We start from the raw sequence: 18,785 nt of genomic DNA, 5'->3' as shown, positions 1-18,785 counted from the left end.
TGCGTCAAACCAGACACCCCACCCACCCTTTCTTTCAATGACTGTCTGTCCCACCTGTGAGAGAGACTGTAATTCCCGTATTGGACTGTTCAGTCACCTGAGAACTCATTTTTGGAGTGGAAGCAAGTCTTCCTCGATTTCAAGCGACTGGCTATGATGATGACTGAGGGAGTGCAACACGGTTGGAGGTGCTGTCTTTTGGATGAGCTGTTAAATTTAGCCCCCATCAACCCTCATGTAAAAGATCCCATGGTACTATTTGAAGAGCAGGGAATTCTCCTCATGTCATCTGCAACATTCCTTCCTTAACGAACATCACTAAAACAGATTATCTGGTCCATTTATCTCAGTTTGTGGGACATACTGTGTGCAAATTGCCTCCTGCGTTTCCCTACATTACAACATTGACAACCATTCAAAAATGCTTCATTGGCTGTTGAGCAATTTAGGTTATCCGGAGGCTGTGAAAGACACTATATAAAGTTCTTTCTTTCTGATGCGTGTGTGGCTAATGCCCGTGGAACTGTCCCCCAAGGGAGTTTTTTTTTTATAAATTCGTAGCCAATCGTTCCAATTCTTTGTCAAATCACAAACGCCAGAGGTCACCTTGCACATGCCAAGGATCACTCTGCGCCAATGCTCTTAGCCAAAAGGCCTAGAGCCACTGCACCGTTCCTGGAAGTACTGCAATACCAGGTTCGTGCCATGGAGGTGGATGGGTCAAGCCACCCCACACACCTCCGTGGAGGTGGATGGGTCAAGCCACCCCACCCACCAAGGGAGTTGGGAACTTAATCCACAAAACAAATGTAATTTATTACTGGGAAATTTAGCTCTTCTGTCTTGCCTACACAACAACAGTGACTACACTTCAAAGTGATTAAGTGTATGGGAACTGTTTTGGGGCTTCCTGAGAGAATACTATATACATTATTTTCATATATTAATTGCACCATACAAAAATGTAATACCGATATTTTGGAATTGTAGAAGTTAACTGTCCGACCTCAATGTTTCTGTCTCTCACCTGCTGTCAAAAGGAAGGAAGGAGCCTCCCTAACAACCAACCTCACTATCGGAAGTCCCGCCTTCGCAGCCTGGCCCCCTTCTGATTGATTCACTAATCAGGTCAAGCCTTCCCTCAACGCGTTCTGCCAGCGGTCGGTGTGCCTGTCAATCACGCTCCCTTCCCGTCTCTATTGGCTGTCGGAACAGCCGCGCCCGCCTTATCCCTTCCGAATTGGTGAATACAACTGTCAATCACGAATGGCGGTTTTTTATAGGGCCACGGGACTGTCAATCAGCTCAAGCAAACGCCTGTGGTCCAGGTTTGGCCGAGTCTCAGTTCTTGCGACACAATTACAGAAAATCTGCGAAGTTGAAGGCGTCGTTGAGGTAAAAAAAATGTTTTAAACTGCTCTTTAGTCATAAATATTTTCGAACGACTCATTCCCGTTCGAATGCAGACTTGGATTTGCCCGAATTTCCCGAGGTGGACGGCTTGTTTCCCAGAAAATGTGTTGTGCTGGTTGTGGGTGTGGAGATTGGGCGGGCAGAATCAAGATTACATTATTTGACTTTATTTTTCCCCTCCGAAGACTAGGAGGGGAAAAGATCCTTTGAAGACGTGGGGTTGACATTGTGCCAGTATGTGGGGTTATTCAGCGGGGTTGGGTTGAAGTTATTTTGGAGCGAAGCCTGACTTCGGGCCTTGTGTTGGGATAAAAATGAGTTACTCTGGACATTAACTGTGACATTGGTCGTTCACGCCAAAAGACCAGAACATCAACCCCGTGCAGTTATAATGTGCAGTACAACATCCATTATTTTCTCTGGGACAAAGCCTTGGGCGTGATCTCCTTTTTAATTGCACAGCCCATGAATCACTCTAATCCTGATGACCCAAGAAAATGTAAAATTTGTCCTTGGGTTTGTATTTGCATGTTGCATTTGTCTTAATTTTAACTTTGCGCTGCAAAAGTATTGTATGTAGGACCAAACTCTAGGGATTCTTTTTATCTGCCAATTTCTATTATCCAGAGGTGGGGTAAAGGGAAACCAGATTCTTATTTCCCCAATAATATAGTGGATATTAGCACTGCCACTGTAACTAGCCTACACCCTCATAATTTGACTATCTGGTTTATTAATCAAATCCCATAAAAGATATGCATGTTGGTTGTTACTTGTCAAAGAAAAGTACAGATTGCTCCAGTTAATGTGAAATTGTTTTTGCTGGGAGGAAAATCAAGAATTCAATAGCTTTTGAATTAAGCCATTTTAATACAGCACTGGAGGAGTGGGTCTCTGCATGTTGTTAAATTAATGTGTGGACAATGCTAGTACACTGTTTTACTTTCAAATCATTGGTCTTTCAGTGCAAGATTCCCCTTTTAACTGACTTGCAGTCTTGATTTTTGGATGTACTTTGGTGTGATTAGTAAAGTGCCCTTTTGCTCACAGTTTGCCCCTTGACCAACACCACTAAAATGGATCATCTGGTCATTTTTATATCGGTGGTGGAACCATGCTGTGTGCCTATTGGCTGTTGTATTTCCTATAATTCCAATAGTGACTACATTTTTGAAAGTGCTTTGGGATTTTCTGAAGTCATAAGGTGCTCTGTAGCACTTTTAATTGAACCTGAGGCTGCTAAGCCTATAACAGTTGTATTAAAATGGGAAAGCATCAGTTTGAGATTTGTGTTGTACTATTGGATGTTGATTTTTGGTATGGGAGAAATTACTTTCACATCAAGTGACAAGGGGTGACTTTCCTGGGAAATTATGCAAGCTTGTCCAGAACCACTCCTGGGTAGCGCACGTGCAGAGCTCTGGCATGAACAAATTGACGTCCTTCCTCTCTGCTGACTCCCACAATCGCTGGCCTGATCCTGATTTTTAAAAAAAATGATTTCCCCCCCCCCCCCCCGATCTCTCTGCTGCACTCCCAGCCCCAAGCCAGCCAGCCCCAATATCCCCTTGCTCAGTACCTGTACCATCCAATTTAATGTGACCACACCTGGTCTGGAAAAATTCCCTTATCCAGAACAGGCCAGGTCCTGAGGGTTCTGGATAAGGGAGGTTCAACCTGTACTGCCACTTTCTACAATGTTGTAGATATTGTGTCTAGTAGGTTACTGGTCCCTCCAACTTGTTTGTATTTGGGGATCCCTAGAGCTTGGAAGGCAGTACAGTCCTGAGATCTGAAATTTAAGATTTCACATGAAGGGCTATTGGTTTGAACTCTGCATTTAGGGTTTAATGTAAACCCTGGGAATGGTTAAGTTTTCTGGAGGGAGGGGGGGTGGGAATGGGTACTTGCTAGAGCAGTACTGAGTAGGATGTCCCAGGGTTTGATGTTGAGACTGCAAGTTTCTAACTTGGAAAAATGACCTAGATTCAAAAGCTCAATGCAAAGTTGTCCAATTTGCAGCTAATATCAAGCTATGAGGGGCAGACAGTAGATTTGCAGGATGAAACTGATTACAGAATGGGTGGATAGAATTTGTAGGCTGGCATTTATTGCAGACTAATACAAAGTACTGCACTTAGAAGGAAAAAGAAGCAACACACTGCTGTGAATGGTGACTTGCTGTCCATGTTCAACTACATGGGCAAGCTAGAAGTCTTATTTCAGTCAGACCATGTGTATTCTCATTCTGGTTGAGACATTGAAGTGCTGGAGATAGTGTGGCTGATCTGTCATCTTGCAAGTCTGAATTCTGAGGAAAGACCAGGAAAATTAGGCTTTTTAGCTCTGACAGGTGTCTTGGAGATGTCTAAAATGGCATGGAAAAGGTAAATCTAGAAAACACTGGTTCAAAATGCCTAAAATACATATTTAGGACCTAGTATTTAAAAAGTTCTTCATCCAGGTCAATATGTGGAATTAATTCCTGTATAGATTAGTGGAGGTTAAAAACCCTGGAATTCTTTCAGAGCTAACTGGGGAGGGGCATTTCAGGATCTTTGGATGAATGATAATTGGCTGAATGGCCATCCTTCTGCGACTATTGTGACTGGGTATAGCTCACCAATCAGCTGAGATTGTTGTATGTATGCTATTTGCTTGTGTTGCAGTTGTACCTGTGGTTAATGTGCATTTTTGACCCTAGTGAGACTCTTTACTGGGGTGAGATTTCTCACTGCTAACACTGGGCCCCCCTAGGTCAAGTATAGCACAGGTGTTAGTCAAAGCCTGTTCCTCAGATGCTTATTGATCCTAGCCATGGAGCAATTTCTGAACCATTTCCCCACTCTTTGTCTGTCGGTAAAATTACTAACATTGAATTATGGGCAATATTGTGCTGGAGACTTGTACACTGGGAATTGGGATGAAACTGGCTAAACTACTATGTTGCATGAGAAACTAGTAGCCAGCAGAGAACTGGATTTGAACCCAAAGAGATGAAGATGGGAGTTTTGCTTAAGAATTTGTTCCAAGATTTAACATGATTTAGTCTACCGTGGCCATTCCTAGATCAAATTAAAGCTCCTACTTTGTCCCAATTTCAGAAGTGTTCTCGACTACAAGTGGCCTGCCTGCCTGCAGTCCCTAAACTCTAGCAATCTAGTCCTTAAGAGCCCAGGAAATTCAATCTATTTGTGATTTTATAAAAAAAAATATTTGGCAGTTTATCCTGTCTAAACTTTGTAGGCCTTGAGATTTGGATAAGGTGTCTTTTTAAAAAAAAAAATAGATAAATCCCAAATCAGAATATCAAGATCTATTGTCTCAGCAGCTTTTGCAATATATATGACTTTAAACTTTCAATCTGGTCACTGGGGCTCCATGGTACACATGTACAGACCATGAAAAGGACACCTGTGCCTTACTGCACCAGCTTGATGCTCTTTCCATTTTGCACACCAGCCATCCTATGGCTTCGGCTTGCCAATTACTGGCAAATTAGCAGTAGTCTGTGTATTGTGCTCATAACCCACTGGGAACTGGATTGAGACTAAACCTGCCTGGCTTCTTTCCTTCCATCATTTGTAGGCTAGATTCAAGGTCAGTATCGAACTTAGTGCTGGGTGAATATTTGCTTGGCAAAAGGATTTAAATAAAATTCTTACTCACTTCTGGAATGTAGATATCTGAAAGTTGGTGTTTGACCCTGCTGTAGACTACATTTGTGTTCTGGTCCCTTGATCTTCAGTGTTTATGCACCAATATAGAGAAGCTTCTTGTATTATCTAACAATGTCTGAACTGTAATTCTCACAATGGGATACTTTCACTACAGTGAATTTGAATTCTTGATCCTAAATCTCCAAAGCAATGCTTTAATATATCAACTGTTAAGTGATGACCTAAGGGCTGAGTAAATTGTTGATGGACATCCTGCAGTCTACAAACTGTGGTCAATAAAGTACAGAGACTAAAGTGCTGAAACTAGTGGATTGAAAAGATCTGGAATCTTGCTCTAATAGTCACGTGATTCACGAGAGGTACTGCGAATTTTGCAAATTGAAAGTAAAATTGAGAGTCTCTTGCACGGGCTTGTTGTTTGAGTTGTCAGTGTTGTCTACTATCTGAGCCTTGATTTTGTTCTGCAGTTTTGTAATGTAGAATCCAAGCCAGCTGTTCATCATTTTTGTCAGTTGTATAGGAGTTGAGGGTGGTCATATCCTGTAATAGAAATGCCTATTTATAAAGGTGAGATTACCTTTTTGTAAATAGCATGTGACAAAGTTTGCATGACTTGTGGTGCTGGAGCAGGGTTGCAGCAGCATTAATTGGTGTGATGGCTGGGAGGGGCTGTTGGTTAATGCATGACTCCAAGTATGTTGCAGCACAGGCTTGTGAACTGAGATTAATTTCAGATTAACCTTGTTTACTAGATTGCTGCACTGAAAATGCTAAATTATATAGAATCAAGTAGAACAGCACACTAGAAATGTGTAATTGCAAGCTTTCTGGAAAACAATCAAAATAGATGAGCTGGCATGATTTCACCTGAGTAGACTGAGGTGACAATTTGTATTGCTAACTACATTAAAAATATTTTCATGTTTATAGGTTTGTTACTGACCTGCAAATAACCATCAATATAGTTATGTCTTGTTTAGCTTGTGCTGCATTTGAGATTGTGGCCACTGTTGGTAAATGTCTGAGCAGCTATCTGACTGACTAAATGTGAATTTAAAAAGTGTCTGCTTACTCACCAGATAATCATTCAATCCCTTTTTGTTTTTTTCCAAAGCTACTATTCCCCCTAATTGGCAAGTACCACAAGTCACCAAATTGCTCTTAATAAGCTTGGTACCTTCAGTCCACAAGGTATGCACTTGGGAGAGAATCTCAAATTAACCTGTTGGTTTGAATTGCCTGCATATATATATATATATATTCTTGGACCTAAAAACATGCAATTTATTGCTGCATCATATAACAACTAGGTAGAATAGTTCCTGCAAAGAAATTGAGATGCATCATGGGACTCGTCACTTTCTTTCTGTTGCTGAGGAGCTACAGTGCTGAGTTTAGTAATAAACCAGGTGGCGTTTACTTTGAGGATGGGGAAGGACCAGGAAATTAACATGTTATGCAATTAAATGTTGTGACCTTTTTTTTGAAGGTGTTGTGCTTGCATTTGAGACTGACTGCTGCTACAGTCTTACAGGTTTGCATCAGTCAGCCTGGGAACATGGCTTATGATGCCTGATTGGGAGATAGGTTATTGAGACTCAGCATGATGGGGGTGCCTATATTTTCCACCAATGGGGCATGGAATTTTACCTATTCAGTAAGCTTGCTGTTACAGCAATGGGATCTCCTTTTTTGTGTTCAGGCTGTTGGTAGGATCATGGTAAACTACATGTCCCAGGCTAGACAGAGACTTGCACTTGTATCGTGCCTGTCACAACTGTGGGCTGTCCCAAAGTACTAACTCCATCTGAGATGTGTCTTGCACCTGGTATATTTGGCACTAAATCTCATTGTTTATGAATGAGCCAATCTGAGATGCAATTCATTTAGCAATATGGTAACCAAGTTCACAGTAGCAATATCTCAATGTTTTGACCAAAATCAGCTAGAAATTCCCTCTTTACCCACCTCTGACCAAGGTTTTGCTCATCCCCTCCTAAAATCTGTCTTGCTGTCCCTTTTTTAAATTTTGGGTCTGGTTACATGTGTGAAGCATCTTGGGATGTTTTTCATCGAGGTGTGGCCAATTACCCACTTAATTATATCGATAAGATAATGAATGAGTTGCTCTTCTATAATTAATTCCTTTTTGTAATTATAGAACAATAAGGCACCAAGTACATGATTAGCATTTGGTGTGACATAAGTGTTTCATTTGGCTGAGTTGCTTCAGTAGTAACAAATTGTGTGTTTGTGTGTAACTCAAATTTCTTTTTTTTTTTCTGCAGGTTGGATGGTTCCAAAGAGATCTTGGTTCCACAGTGGAAGTTGTGCCTATCCTCTGGAATTGGTGGGATAACTTGTTTCTGTGAGTAGGATCCTGTTTTACTGTGGAGGCCATGGCCAGCAGAGGAGCATCCAGACCAAATGGTCAGTCACAAGCCAGCAAAATCTGCCAGTTCAAACTTGTGTTACTAGGAGAGTCAGCTGTGGGCAAGTCCAGTCTAGTGCTACGTTTTGTTAAAGGACAATTCCATGAATACCAGGAAAGCACAATTGGTGGTAAGTCTCAAATGTACCTGTGGATGATTATGATGGAGGGGCAGCATGTAGATAAGGACCCTCTGCCTGAGCCTTTTGGGCACAGCTGTTCAGCCCCAGCTACCTTTTATTTTTGGACATAGTGGCTGTCTGCTTCTGCCTACCTGCCCTGCTTGCTTTCTCACCACACACACACACATGTAATGTGAACCTGTGATCTGTCTGTCTGTTCCCCCCCACATCCCTCTTCAAAAGCTTTCTCCCAGTGACTAGTGCTAAACTACTCTTTGAACATGAATTCTCTATGTACTTACATTTGTTATAACTGCTTTTGAAAATTAAAAACTTCTCCCTTAACCATTAGAGGCTTGGTTTTTTAACTTTTTTTTAATTTACTGGGTGTAAATACAATTCCCAGCACTCAATGCTATGAAAAATAAACTGATGGGTGAAACTAAATCAAGTTAGTTGGCAGCTGTGGGGGGCAGGAGGTTGCAAAGGTAGTAAGGGATATTAGCTGGTGTCTGTTTGTTTTAATTTTAAACGGTTGCTGTTTTAACATGTCTGCTTAGCTGTGCTCATCGATAACCTTGTGGTGAATGTTCATCCAAGTGAGTTGTTTCCTGTTGTAATTGTCTCCTGTCAAAAAAGCCGATAACATTTATTGTAATTTCAGTTCTGTTATTGGCTTTTAACATGCTAATATAATGTAGCTTCTGTTAATTGTTTTAGGGTTTCCTGTCATTCTGACATTGAGCTTTTGAATACTGTGTAAGGCCTGAATTTAAAGAAAGGTAGTCATTCATGGGATGTAGGTGTTGCTGGCAAGACCAATATTGCCCGGAATGGCTTGCTAGTTTTTTTTTTTTGAGGGCTGTTAGTCAACTACAATGTGGGTCTGGAGTCACATAGGCCAGACCAGATAAGGATGAAGATTTCCTTCCCTAAAGGACATTAGGAAACCAGGTGGGGTTAAATGACCTGGTAGTTTCATAGTTGTCATGGCTGATGCTAGCTTTTTAAAATTCTGTTAATATATCTGGAATTTTAATTTCCTCAGCTGCCATAATGGGATTTTAACTCATCACTGGATCATTAGTCCAGTAACAGTCCCCTGTAAATGTCGAGCGATCTTGTCTTTGTCTTTACCCGTGGACAGCTTTCATGCAAAAAAGAAAATCATTTACAATGCTGATGAATCCATTAGATAAACAGCTTGCTTTTGGGTAGCTCCTAAACTCACCTACTCTAGCTATTCTGGTTGCCAAGCTCTCCAGTGCAATCACTCAGTTCATTGATTTTAGTAATTGCATTCAAAGTTCTACAAAGCCTGTGACCAAATATTATAACCCGAGTTGGCAGATTGCAGAAAACACTTGCTCCAACAACAGCACCAAAAGTAAATCAAAGGATGGGTGATGGATATTTGGGACTTGATGCAGAGAATGTTTGTGATTTGGAGGGTGGAGATCAAGATTCCAGCCTGATGTGCTTGTTTGAGTCCCCTACCATTTATCTGGACTGTGTGCATCTCTTGCAGCTACAGCACACTTTTTTTTTAAATGGAAGGGTGAGTTTTGTAGCCCTATTAATGTATTGTAGAACTGCAATGTTCACCATTTAAGCCTTTTCCAAAGATTGACCTTTTTTTAGCAAGTTGGCCTCCAAGCAAAAATCTTGACATTGAATTTTTTTTTTAACAGCTGCATTTCTCACACAATCTGTCTGCTTGGATGACACAACAGTAAAGTTTGAGATCTGGGACACAGCTGGACAAGAGCGGTATCACAGTCTCGCTCCCATGTACTACAGGGGTGCTCAGGCTGCCATTGTTGTGTATGACATCACCAATCAGGTTAGATCTGTGGCTTTATTAGGTGTTGCTGTGCCCCTGCCATTCTAATGTATTTTCTACACTAGTTTTTTTTTTAAAAAAGTGTATCTTGTTTTTTTCAGCCGTAAAGTTGAAATGTTCAAAGGGGTAGGAAATTAGGAATACATCCAATCTAACTAATTTCCCACTCTGGAAATCACCTAATTTTCTTGATCGTGTACCTATCACTTTTATAGTACACATCAATGGGGTTGAATCTGTAGGGAAACATGGAAGATTTCCATTCAGGCCAGTGAAGTCCTTCTAGCATTAACAAGTGACAGTTTTTAAATTGAGGGTATACAGTAGTATAATGTGGGTGCCCACCAAATTCTAATGCTTTCTCCTGAAATGTGTATTGGCTAAAACTTGCATATTTACAAGTAGAATGCACAGAAGCAGCTCATTGCTGAAAGCTACTGAATCTGCCCATGAGGTTAAAATACCCTCTATTATATTTTAAAGTGTTAATTGCATAGTTTGTGACTAGATTCTTGGGGCCCAAGTTTGCCCAGGAGTTGCTCCTATTTTTTTTTTGAGTATCTTAAAAATCCCAATTCTATCCATTTAATTTGCTCCATTCGAAGTGAGTTAGGTTTTTTCGTTTTTAAAAAGGGGGTGTTACCAGCCACTTGTCTGTTTTGGCCATTTAAGCAAGTTCAGACAGCTAAAAGTTACTCCAAACTAACTTAGGCCAGCATATGTGGCCAGAGAAACCTTGTGGTGAGCTAAGAAATCAATGCGGGGGTGGGGGGGCATGCCGGGTTCTTGACCAATTTATTTTGGCCTCCGATGCACCTCCCCTGGTCGTTGGGTGGGTAGGCCTGCGGCTGGAGGCCACAGCTGGTGTCTGCTATCGAAGGGTGGGGGAGGGCATGTCCGATTGTGGGGAGTTGGCTGATTACAGGTAAGGTGGCCATACAAAGCCCCACACCAGTCTCTGCCGTACTCCACTCCTGCACCATGGTTGTTGCTGGCATCATAATTCATTTACACCCGCTAATACAAGACCACGAATCTGAACATGACTCTGCCTGGGGTCCTTAACTACCCTACCTACTGCTGCATGTGCACTCACTCAAAACTACATTTATAAAAAAAAAACAAACTCGTTGCCTTCTCCGCATCTAGCCAACTGGGCCTAATAATAGTTACAATCAGACTAAATCCGCCCCAACTTGCATTTCTTCATTTGCACCCACACTTTCTTTGCTCAGGCTCAGTTATCCACCGCTTAAGTGACGAACAAGACATTTGAAAAATGGGTGGATTACATAAACTCCTGCCATTTACCTCATCCTCTTTAACCATCGGAAGACTGGACCTTATGGGCATGCCTTTCCTGTCTGGATTTTTTTTTTCAGAAGACACCATTATTGAGTCTATAAACACTTCCACTTAAATGCCTGTGGCTGGATAAGGCAGCGTACTGCCGATGAGGGAGCACAATTGGCCAGGGTTAGGGACGGTGTGCTTCGGGCCCCTCCCACACAGCCTGCAGAGATTATGGGGTCAAGGAGCTACTGCACATGCGTGCACACTCTAGTGTGCATGTGCAGAGGTCCTGGCACTGTTCAGCGCTGAGACTTGGCTTCCCCCCCTACTGGATGTGGTGCGCTATGCCAAGGCCAAAGCTGTCCTGAGGAGCAGAGAGAATTCCTCTAAGTTTTTAGGTGTGGTTTTTCTTCAAAGTCAGCATACCTCCATCTAAGCAGGGGGGCAAACTTGGGCCCTTAATCTATCACATGCCTTAAACATTGTACATAAAATAAATGACCAATCCAGAGTTCAGATCACCAGCTACAACGAAAGCACCAATTAATTGCAGTTCTCTTAATATTTATATTAAAGAAGGGGTGGGTGGGGAAGAAGTACTATAGCCTAGATTTTTCTTAAAAGGAAGTGTTTTTACATTTGTTTGTGATGTTAGAACTGATTTGGCTTTGTGTAGACTGGCCTTTGACTAGCAATGCTTTATATATAAACTTTGGACCCCTGATGTGCCCATATCCTGTAAATGTTTAATGCTGATGTTTAAGATCTGATATCTAGTATACACCAAGAATTTAAAGCCTTGTTTGAACAATAGTCACACTTGATGGATTATACACAAAATAACATGACCATGAAGGCAATAAGCTTCTCGATTTGGGGGCTGGGGAGGGAACTGGCAAAAGTGCTTGACTTGTAGTGAATGTGTTCCCACCCCAATGGCAGTGAGGATGCTTTTATCCTTGGTCATACTTCACGCTTCTGGTATTGCCCATGCAAGCCTGTTGTATTTGTGGAGCATTACTATCATGGGCATATTTCTTTGGCTCAAACCACAGGTAGGTGGGTAGAACTAGAAATTAGCTGACTTTGCAACTGGGTTTTGGCAATATTTCACCATATTTGGCAGAACCGGTCAGCAGGAACTTCGGATGTTTTTACAGCGCTGCTTTCCATGTACTGCTGGGGAGAGGAGCGCTGCTATGAAAGACCTGAGATAGTATTTTTGCCTGAAATTTGGTGCGCTCTGCACTGTATTCTACGCCTAGACTACCAACAGAAAAACCTGTGTTGCAGCCCTGCCAGCAGTGGTAAGTGTGAAGACCTGCAAAAAAGGTAAGTAAGGGCTTTGATGATTTTTTCCAATTTTTTTTTTTGTGGTCCCTCTTGCAGTGCTATTGGCCTTGGACTAAAGTTACCAAAGTTTGCGCCGCGAATCCTTGTGCAATGCCGATTTTCACCTCTGCGCAAATTAAATGCTGAATATCCTACTAACTGTAGCAAAGCAAACAGCAATTTTGGCGCAAAGAAATACCATTTTCACAAACGAAACTAATTTCTAGCCCTAAGTCTATCCATGAAGTTCCTGAACCAGTTGCAAGGAAGCTTGCAGAAGGAACCTGATGATTCTTTGCCTATCTTTTTGGTACCTCCTATTATACAGGTGAACTTTGGAATTCTGGGAGGGGGGGTGGAAGGGGAAGGAAGAACCTGTTTTTAAAATTTGAATCCAATACTGAAGTTGCTGTTGTTTTCAGGAGACGTTTGCCAGAGCAAAGACATGGGTGAAAGAGTTGCAGCGACAAGCAAGTCCCAATATAGTTATAGCGCTGTCGGGAAATAAAGCAGATCTGGCTAATAAAAGGATGGTGGAATATGAGGTATGTTTCCTTGTTGGCTGGGGGGGGTGGTGGTGGGGAGGGGGAGAGCATGTGTTGGGACATAGGCACTTGTAAGTGGCTGGCTTTTTGGCTTAAATATAGAGTAGCCAAATATGTGCTGCTGTAATTGACTTAAATGCACAGCAGTGGAATTGAACACTGATTCATTTCTATGACCAGTGATGACTCCTGGATTTATGCTATGGAAGTCTCTGGCTGAGTTGCAACTTTTTTTGGCCAGTTTCTAGTAAATATGAATCAGTAGCTTACCTGTCCTGTCAAGACTGTATTCTGGTGGGAAAGATATGTAGAAGAGATGTATCTTTCTAATTATTCTGTTCTTTAGACCAACTAAAAAAACATGCACTTGTGTAAATAGAGCCTTTTGGTCTCTGCTGCAAAACAGTGCTGAATGTAATGGATTGAGCACTGATTTTAATACCTGAACTTCACAATGATTGTTGCCAGAATGGTATTGTGAAATTACACATGCACTATGTAGGCTCATCTGATTCAGCTTCCAAAATCTTACACTTGCCACCATCTTTCCCTTTTCAACAGGAAGCACAAGCCTATGCAGATGACAACAGTTTGTTGTTCATGGAGACATCAGCAAAAACAGCAATGAATGTTAATGACCTATTTTTGGCAATAGGTAAGATATGGTAGACTGCCAATTTCAGTGACTGGAGCTGATTGAATTAAAGTTTTAAAAACTGTTCCTACATTAGTAGAAAAAATGACCAATTGAGCTTTACCAATCCTTGGGTCTGTGTACTCAAGTTAAGCCATTTTGTAGGGATAATTCTGTCTTCTTTCTCTTGGATGCATTGGTAATGGGATATCTTCCCAAATATTTGAAATTGCTGAGAATAGATACATAAGTGAGGGAGCCAAACTTCATAATTTAATGGATTTTAAAAGTATAAAAGAGGAAATAACTTTGCTTTTAATAGCAGAGTTGAATTTCTCTGGATATGCACTTGGGTAAACTACATTTTGTATACTTAAGGTGGGAACCTGAAATGCCTTCAACCAACATCGTTATGTGTTGCATTTAGTCACTGTCCAAACAGTGCCTGTCCTTCTGATACATCACCCTCCCCATATACCAAACTGACATACTATGCCAGTTTTAATATTTGGGGTCACCATTAATACAGATGAAAGCCCAATTAAAAATGGGTAACTTGGGCATCCAAGGCTGTAATGCAAAGCACTGAGCAAATGATGGAAAGGAACATAGCCTAGTTGAAGATTCCTGAATACCATATCCTGCCTTAAAGTTCTATGGAATGAGTCACATTGCTGGTTTTAGTCAATGGTCCTGTAGCTTGGCACAGTTGGTAGCATTCTATCTCCTGAGTCCAAGTGGTGGCTTCATGTGCCATTCAGGACCTGCATACATAATCTAGGCTGATGCTGCAATGCAGTACTAGACTGCTGCATTGGTGGTGCTCTCTTCAAATGAGAACATGAACAGAGGCCCCATCTAAGTGGACGTAAAAGATCCCATGGCACTATTCAAGAACTGGGTGTTTTGGTGTTCTGATCAACATTTGACCAATGCTACCAAAAATGCATTAACTGTCAGTCATCTCATTTGCTGTTTGTGGTACCTTGTGCGCAAATTAGCTGCTGCATTTGACTCTCTGCAAATCACTTTTGCAACCAATTAATTTTGTAGTGCAACGTCCTGAGAATGTGATGAGGCGCTATGTAAATGCAAGCTCTTAAAAAATTGGGTTCTTTTACCCCCTCGAGTTGCAGGCTCCTTGGGCAGCACTGGAAGCTCTTTTTTTAATTTCTTTAAACTACTGTTTTTTTTCTAAATATACCCTACTTCTACACTTTTTTTTTTCTTCGTTGTCTTTAAATCTCAATGCTTCTGGAGGTGGGAATCGCATTGCGCAAATCTGACTTCAAATGTTGTCTTGGCAGCTCAATCAAGGTTCAGGAATTCTAAGATTGACTGGGGTTTAGTATGGCATTTGCTATTTGTCTCGACAACAACTGCATGGCAGCCTAGAGAAAGGGATGCTGCCAAAAGGAATGCTTGACATCTTTTGGGTTTAGGACTGGTTTTACAATCAAACCACTAGTTCAGAGCCTCAACTTCCTGTAAGTTGTTCACACTCCTTTTGCACTAGCTTGTATAGTTGAGTGGGAATTAGACCAAATTGGTCACAATGTCCTTAAGTAGATTTAGTTAAGCTGTTAGAACATTCTCCAATTCCAATCAATCTTTCACATGCACACACCAAATATTTTGCATATCTTTATGTAAAAAAAAAAAGCGCACTACATATTGCACCTTGTTTGCAAGTGGTTCCCAAATGATCAAACTGCTCATCAAAGTCTGATAAACCTCCTGTCACTTGGGGAGCACCATTACTCGTATCTTTATCTTCCAGCCAAGAAGCTGCCAAAGAGTGAACTTCAGAATGCCAGTGGAACAGCAGGGCGCAGCAGAGGCGTGGATCTCCATGAACCATCTCAGCAGAACAAGAGCCAGTGTTGTAGCAACTGAGCGACTGGTGAAGGGAGCTTGCTCCAAGTTGACAACTGCACATTGGATAACCAGTTGAAATTAAATCTGCATCCATGCCTTTGCAATGCTTCAGTAAAGTACCTGCAGAATGGATGTGGGACTTAACTTACACCAGTCTTTACTTTGTACTATAGATGCAAATATCAACCTAATTTTTTGTTTGGTTTCCTCTTTTTTTTTTAAATGTTCTTGCTATGTGGATGCACTTGTCTGTCTCCTAGAATGCTGGTTCTTCAAAAACTTTTTAAAACAAAAACACTTGTAGATTATTTTATTGAGAGCAAACTCTAAATTAAATTCCAACAGTAACTTTGTTCACATTCAGCACAAGTATAAGCTGCAGTATCCCCCTATTTTTCAATGTCTGGCCTGTATTTTGAAACTGTACACAATATAAAAGTATCAGTGTTTGCATAGTTTAACCTTGGCAGGCAAATCTTTGCAGTTTGGTAATTAAGAATTGGCCCCTTTTAGGATGGAAAGTACTGATCGAAGATCCTGTAGTAAACAGTGGCATGGTTATCCTAGAAAGCAATTTGGCTGCTACAGTTTATATTAAATAAAAACATAACTACTCTGTACTATTTGGCTACTAATTCTTGTAGTAGGAGCCAGAGTACTCCAGTTGTATGTTTGAATGAAGTTTTGAACAGTGGATGGTCTGTTTTTAAAATCTGTGCTGTAGTTGGCATTATTTTTTTTAAAAAGGTTTGGGAAACAACTATTGGGCTCAGTCAGCTTGGTGCTTTATAAGTGTTTTGTAGTTCTGTTCTTTTTTTTTTTCTCTCTGCAGTGCTCACTTGGGAGCTTAAGTTGTAGGAGGCATATGCAGGCTTGCAAAAATTAATATAAGGGTAATGGTGCACTATATAGCTAAATGCACAGGAGAAATTCCAGCTTAAAATGGTGTGAATGCAGTTTCAAAATATAATGGTGGTGGCTGCACATGTGTTTCTCTTTCTGGGTGTATCCCAAGAGTTGAGTGCAGTAAATAGGCCAGCTTTGAATTTTTGTACATGGAGATGAGGTGGGGGAGGATTAATGAACAAGCTTTATAATGACTAACCACTACATGGCCTGAATCATTCAACCCACTACCCACTTGCTCTAAGTTGGTTGAGATTCCTGCATTGGGGCTGGATACACATGACTGAACTGACATCTAGAGTACTCCACTTGATCCCTTTGTGCAGGCTGGCTTCCATATTGCAGTGCCTGTTGAACAGCATCAACTATGTTGGATGCATGCTAGTCTTTGTCCACCTTCATTTGGAAAGGGGAAATCACATTTCCTAATGGACTTTTAAAGCTGCATTTCATTAAATATTTTGGTAGCTTTTACTGTTGTGTTCTAACTTTGTTAAAACTGACATGGCAGTGATCCAGTGAAAGGGGTAAACTGCTTTGTGTAGCTTTATCATTCATTCCTATGCTGGATTCTGAGTTTCCACTGCAAAGTGGTATGACTAAGCACTGCTGAACTAAAGGTTGATTCTGCCTGTGCAGTAGAATACTGCAGCTAAGTGTTTCATTCTGTCTGGTAAAACTTTTTTGAAGTTTTTCCCTCTTGCTATGATATTTAAGTACAGCACTTGCAGGAGTTGATGGATCCCAAATGTAACTTTTTTTTTCTCCTCCTCGCCCACACCCCTCTAATTGCAGCTTGGATAATTTCTTCCTCTTTTCCCACTCTTTCCTCTTTCCCACTCCCTTAATTGCAGCTTTGTGAGCTTGTACTCATGTAACCTGTACTGCTTTTAGACTTTTTTTTTAGATAGAGGAATGGTGTAATTTGGCTTGCACAAGAACATTTCACCCCACCACCCCTTGGAATGAATTAGTAGATACAATGTAGTACTTAAATAAATTCCTGAATCTGGATTACCTTGTAGAAGGTTCTCTTGCAGGTGACTGTGTACTCTGTATTAATCCATATTTGGCATTCTGGGGTCAGTCTTTCTATGGAATGGGCTGAAAGCCAGCCAGTTCCCTTTATTTAAAAAATAAATCACTATGTAAACTTGTTTGAATCCAGTGTTCAGTCCTCTGGAAAACTTTTTTAAATATAATTTTGGGTTCCTAAAACTTTGAAGTTGTCTAGCAAAAAGATTTGGGCAGTTTATTGGCAGTTAGCACACCCCTCCATCTGCAGTGTAGGTAGAGATTGGGCCATCACAAAGTACTTTGCTGCCAGCATTTCAGATACTTTTAAATGTCCTGAAGAATCTTGCGATTGGGTGGTTTCTTTGACAATTAGAAGTAAAATGCATTTTAAATTTGAGCCTTTAAATTGTCAGTGTTTGGAGCATATAATAAATGGTTAGGCCTTGCATAGGAATTATTTAACCTTTTCTGATGCACTTTACTAGTTGGTTCCCATAACTTTTTTTGCTTTGCATTTTCATCTAGTCTGGTGCCTCATTCTGTGTGTGTATATATGTATAAATTGTGCACTGAACATTCTCAAATCTATGACCTTTTCTGTAATACTGAATTGGGGGTCTTCACTTGGCAGTTTGACTCTTTGGTGTAGATATGAGACTTTTAAAGTTCACTGTTATTGAATCTTCAAATTTGTGTGGGTTATTGTAAAGTTGCTCCTTGAGAAGCTTGTCTGGTAGCTTGGTTCTTAATTTACAATCTAAACACACCTACTTGTCAATTATAGCACATTGCAAGGTACGGTTCCAGTTCCTCATGGTATCTGAGTTGGGGCAAGCCATGTGACTCTCATTCCTTGGGAGATGCATTTCATGTGTGTCAGTGTGCCCCAAGAGTGGTGGTCTGCTCACTATCTCATAGATTAGATTTGGATGGCACAAATGCACATGATCTGTTAACGGGTGGTAATATTTGGATACTGTCTTCAAGTGGCAGTGAATGGGACTCAATTGTGGACACCTTCAGATTTTCTTAATATCATTCTCTCTGCAGGATCTTAAGGTTGAATTTCAGTGCCAAGAAGTGACTTGTCAATAAATGCAACAATCCCTTCTAAAATTCACTTGTATTTTTTGTAATTAAACCAGGCTTTATTAAAAAGCTTATGTTACAACTAAATCATGGTAATGGAATTAATTCTGATTTACAGATGTAACTGTCGCTATTAAACAGATGGCCTTTCTTGTACTATGGATTAATTGTTCTATGGACTTGAATGGTAATTTTGCTGAGTTAAGGGGGTACTCTGCCATTGAAACATGTTCAAGGCAACCTGGATTTATGCATTAAACTTCATGAGGCTTTCACTTTTGTACATTACCCATTGTGTTTTTCTTTAAAATATAATTAAAACTATTGCCTAGAAATTAGTGGTGTCTGGAGTGGCTATCATCCATGCATATGATCTCAACATACTTTTGACACCCAAATGGGAATGTTTTTGCCTTAAGAACATTAACAAAATGCAAAACAATAGAACTGCTAATCGGTTAGTCATTATTCAGGTTAGCAGCTAAATCTCCTATACTTACTCCCCAGGCAACCTATTTGCCTCCCAATTTTGCCACTGGCTAGCAAACTTCTGTGTATGGAACCATTTTTTTGGTGTAAGGTTAGGGAAGCTTTGTTCTACT

General features: G+C 40.8%; 1 protein-coding gene across 1 annotated transcript; it reads left to right on the top strand.

Annotated features, from left to right (window-relative positions):
• The first annotated feature begins 1,307 nt into the window (after positions 1-1,307).
• On the top strand, positions 1,308-18,518 carry LOC139240965 (ras-related protein Rab-5B). Its single transcript, XM_070869567.1, has 6 exons — positions 1,308-1,395; positions 7,382-7,655; positions 9,338-9,489; positions 12,537-12,659; positions 13,221-13,314; positions 15,074-18,518. Exons 2-6 carry the CDS (start codon positions 7,493-7,495, stop codon positions 15,187-15,189), a joined length of 648 nt encoding a protein of 215 aa, XP_070725668.1. The 5' UTR covers positions 1,308-1,395; positions 7,382-7,492; the 3' UTR covers positions 15,190-18,518.
• Positions 18,519-18,785: the final 267 nt, after the last annotated feature.

The sequence above is a fragment of the Pristiophorus japonicus genome, chromosome X, assembly GCF_044704955.1.
Source record: "Pristiophorus japonicus isolate sPriJap1 chromosome X, sPriJap1.hap1, whole genome shotgun sequence".
Taxonomy (NCBI): Eukaryota; Metazoa; Chordata; class Chondrichthyes; family Pristiophoridae; genus Pristiophorus; species Pristiophorus japonicus.
Note: the sequence above shows the minus strand (reverse complement) of the source record. Positions and strands in the feature narration are given on the sequence as shown.

Bases quoted from the DNA above. Each gene is read 5' to 3' on its own strand.
- LOC139240965 (XM_070869567.1), top strand. From the start codon at position 7,493: ATGGCCAGCAGAGGAGCATCCAGACCAAATGGTCAGTCACAAGCCAGC. The intron at 9,490-12,536 runs GTTAGATCTGTG...TGTTGTTTTCAG, and splicing joins TGTATGACATCACCAATCAG to GAGACGTTTGCCAGAGCAAA. The intron at 12,660-13,220 runs GTATGTTTCCTT...CCTTTTCAACAG, and splicing joins AAAGGATGGTGGAATATGAG to GAAGCACAAGCCTATGCAGA.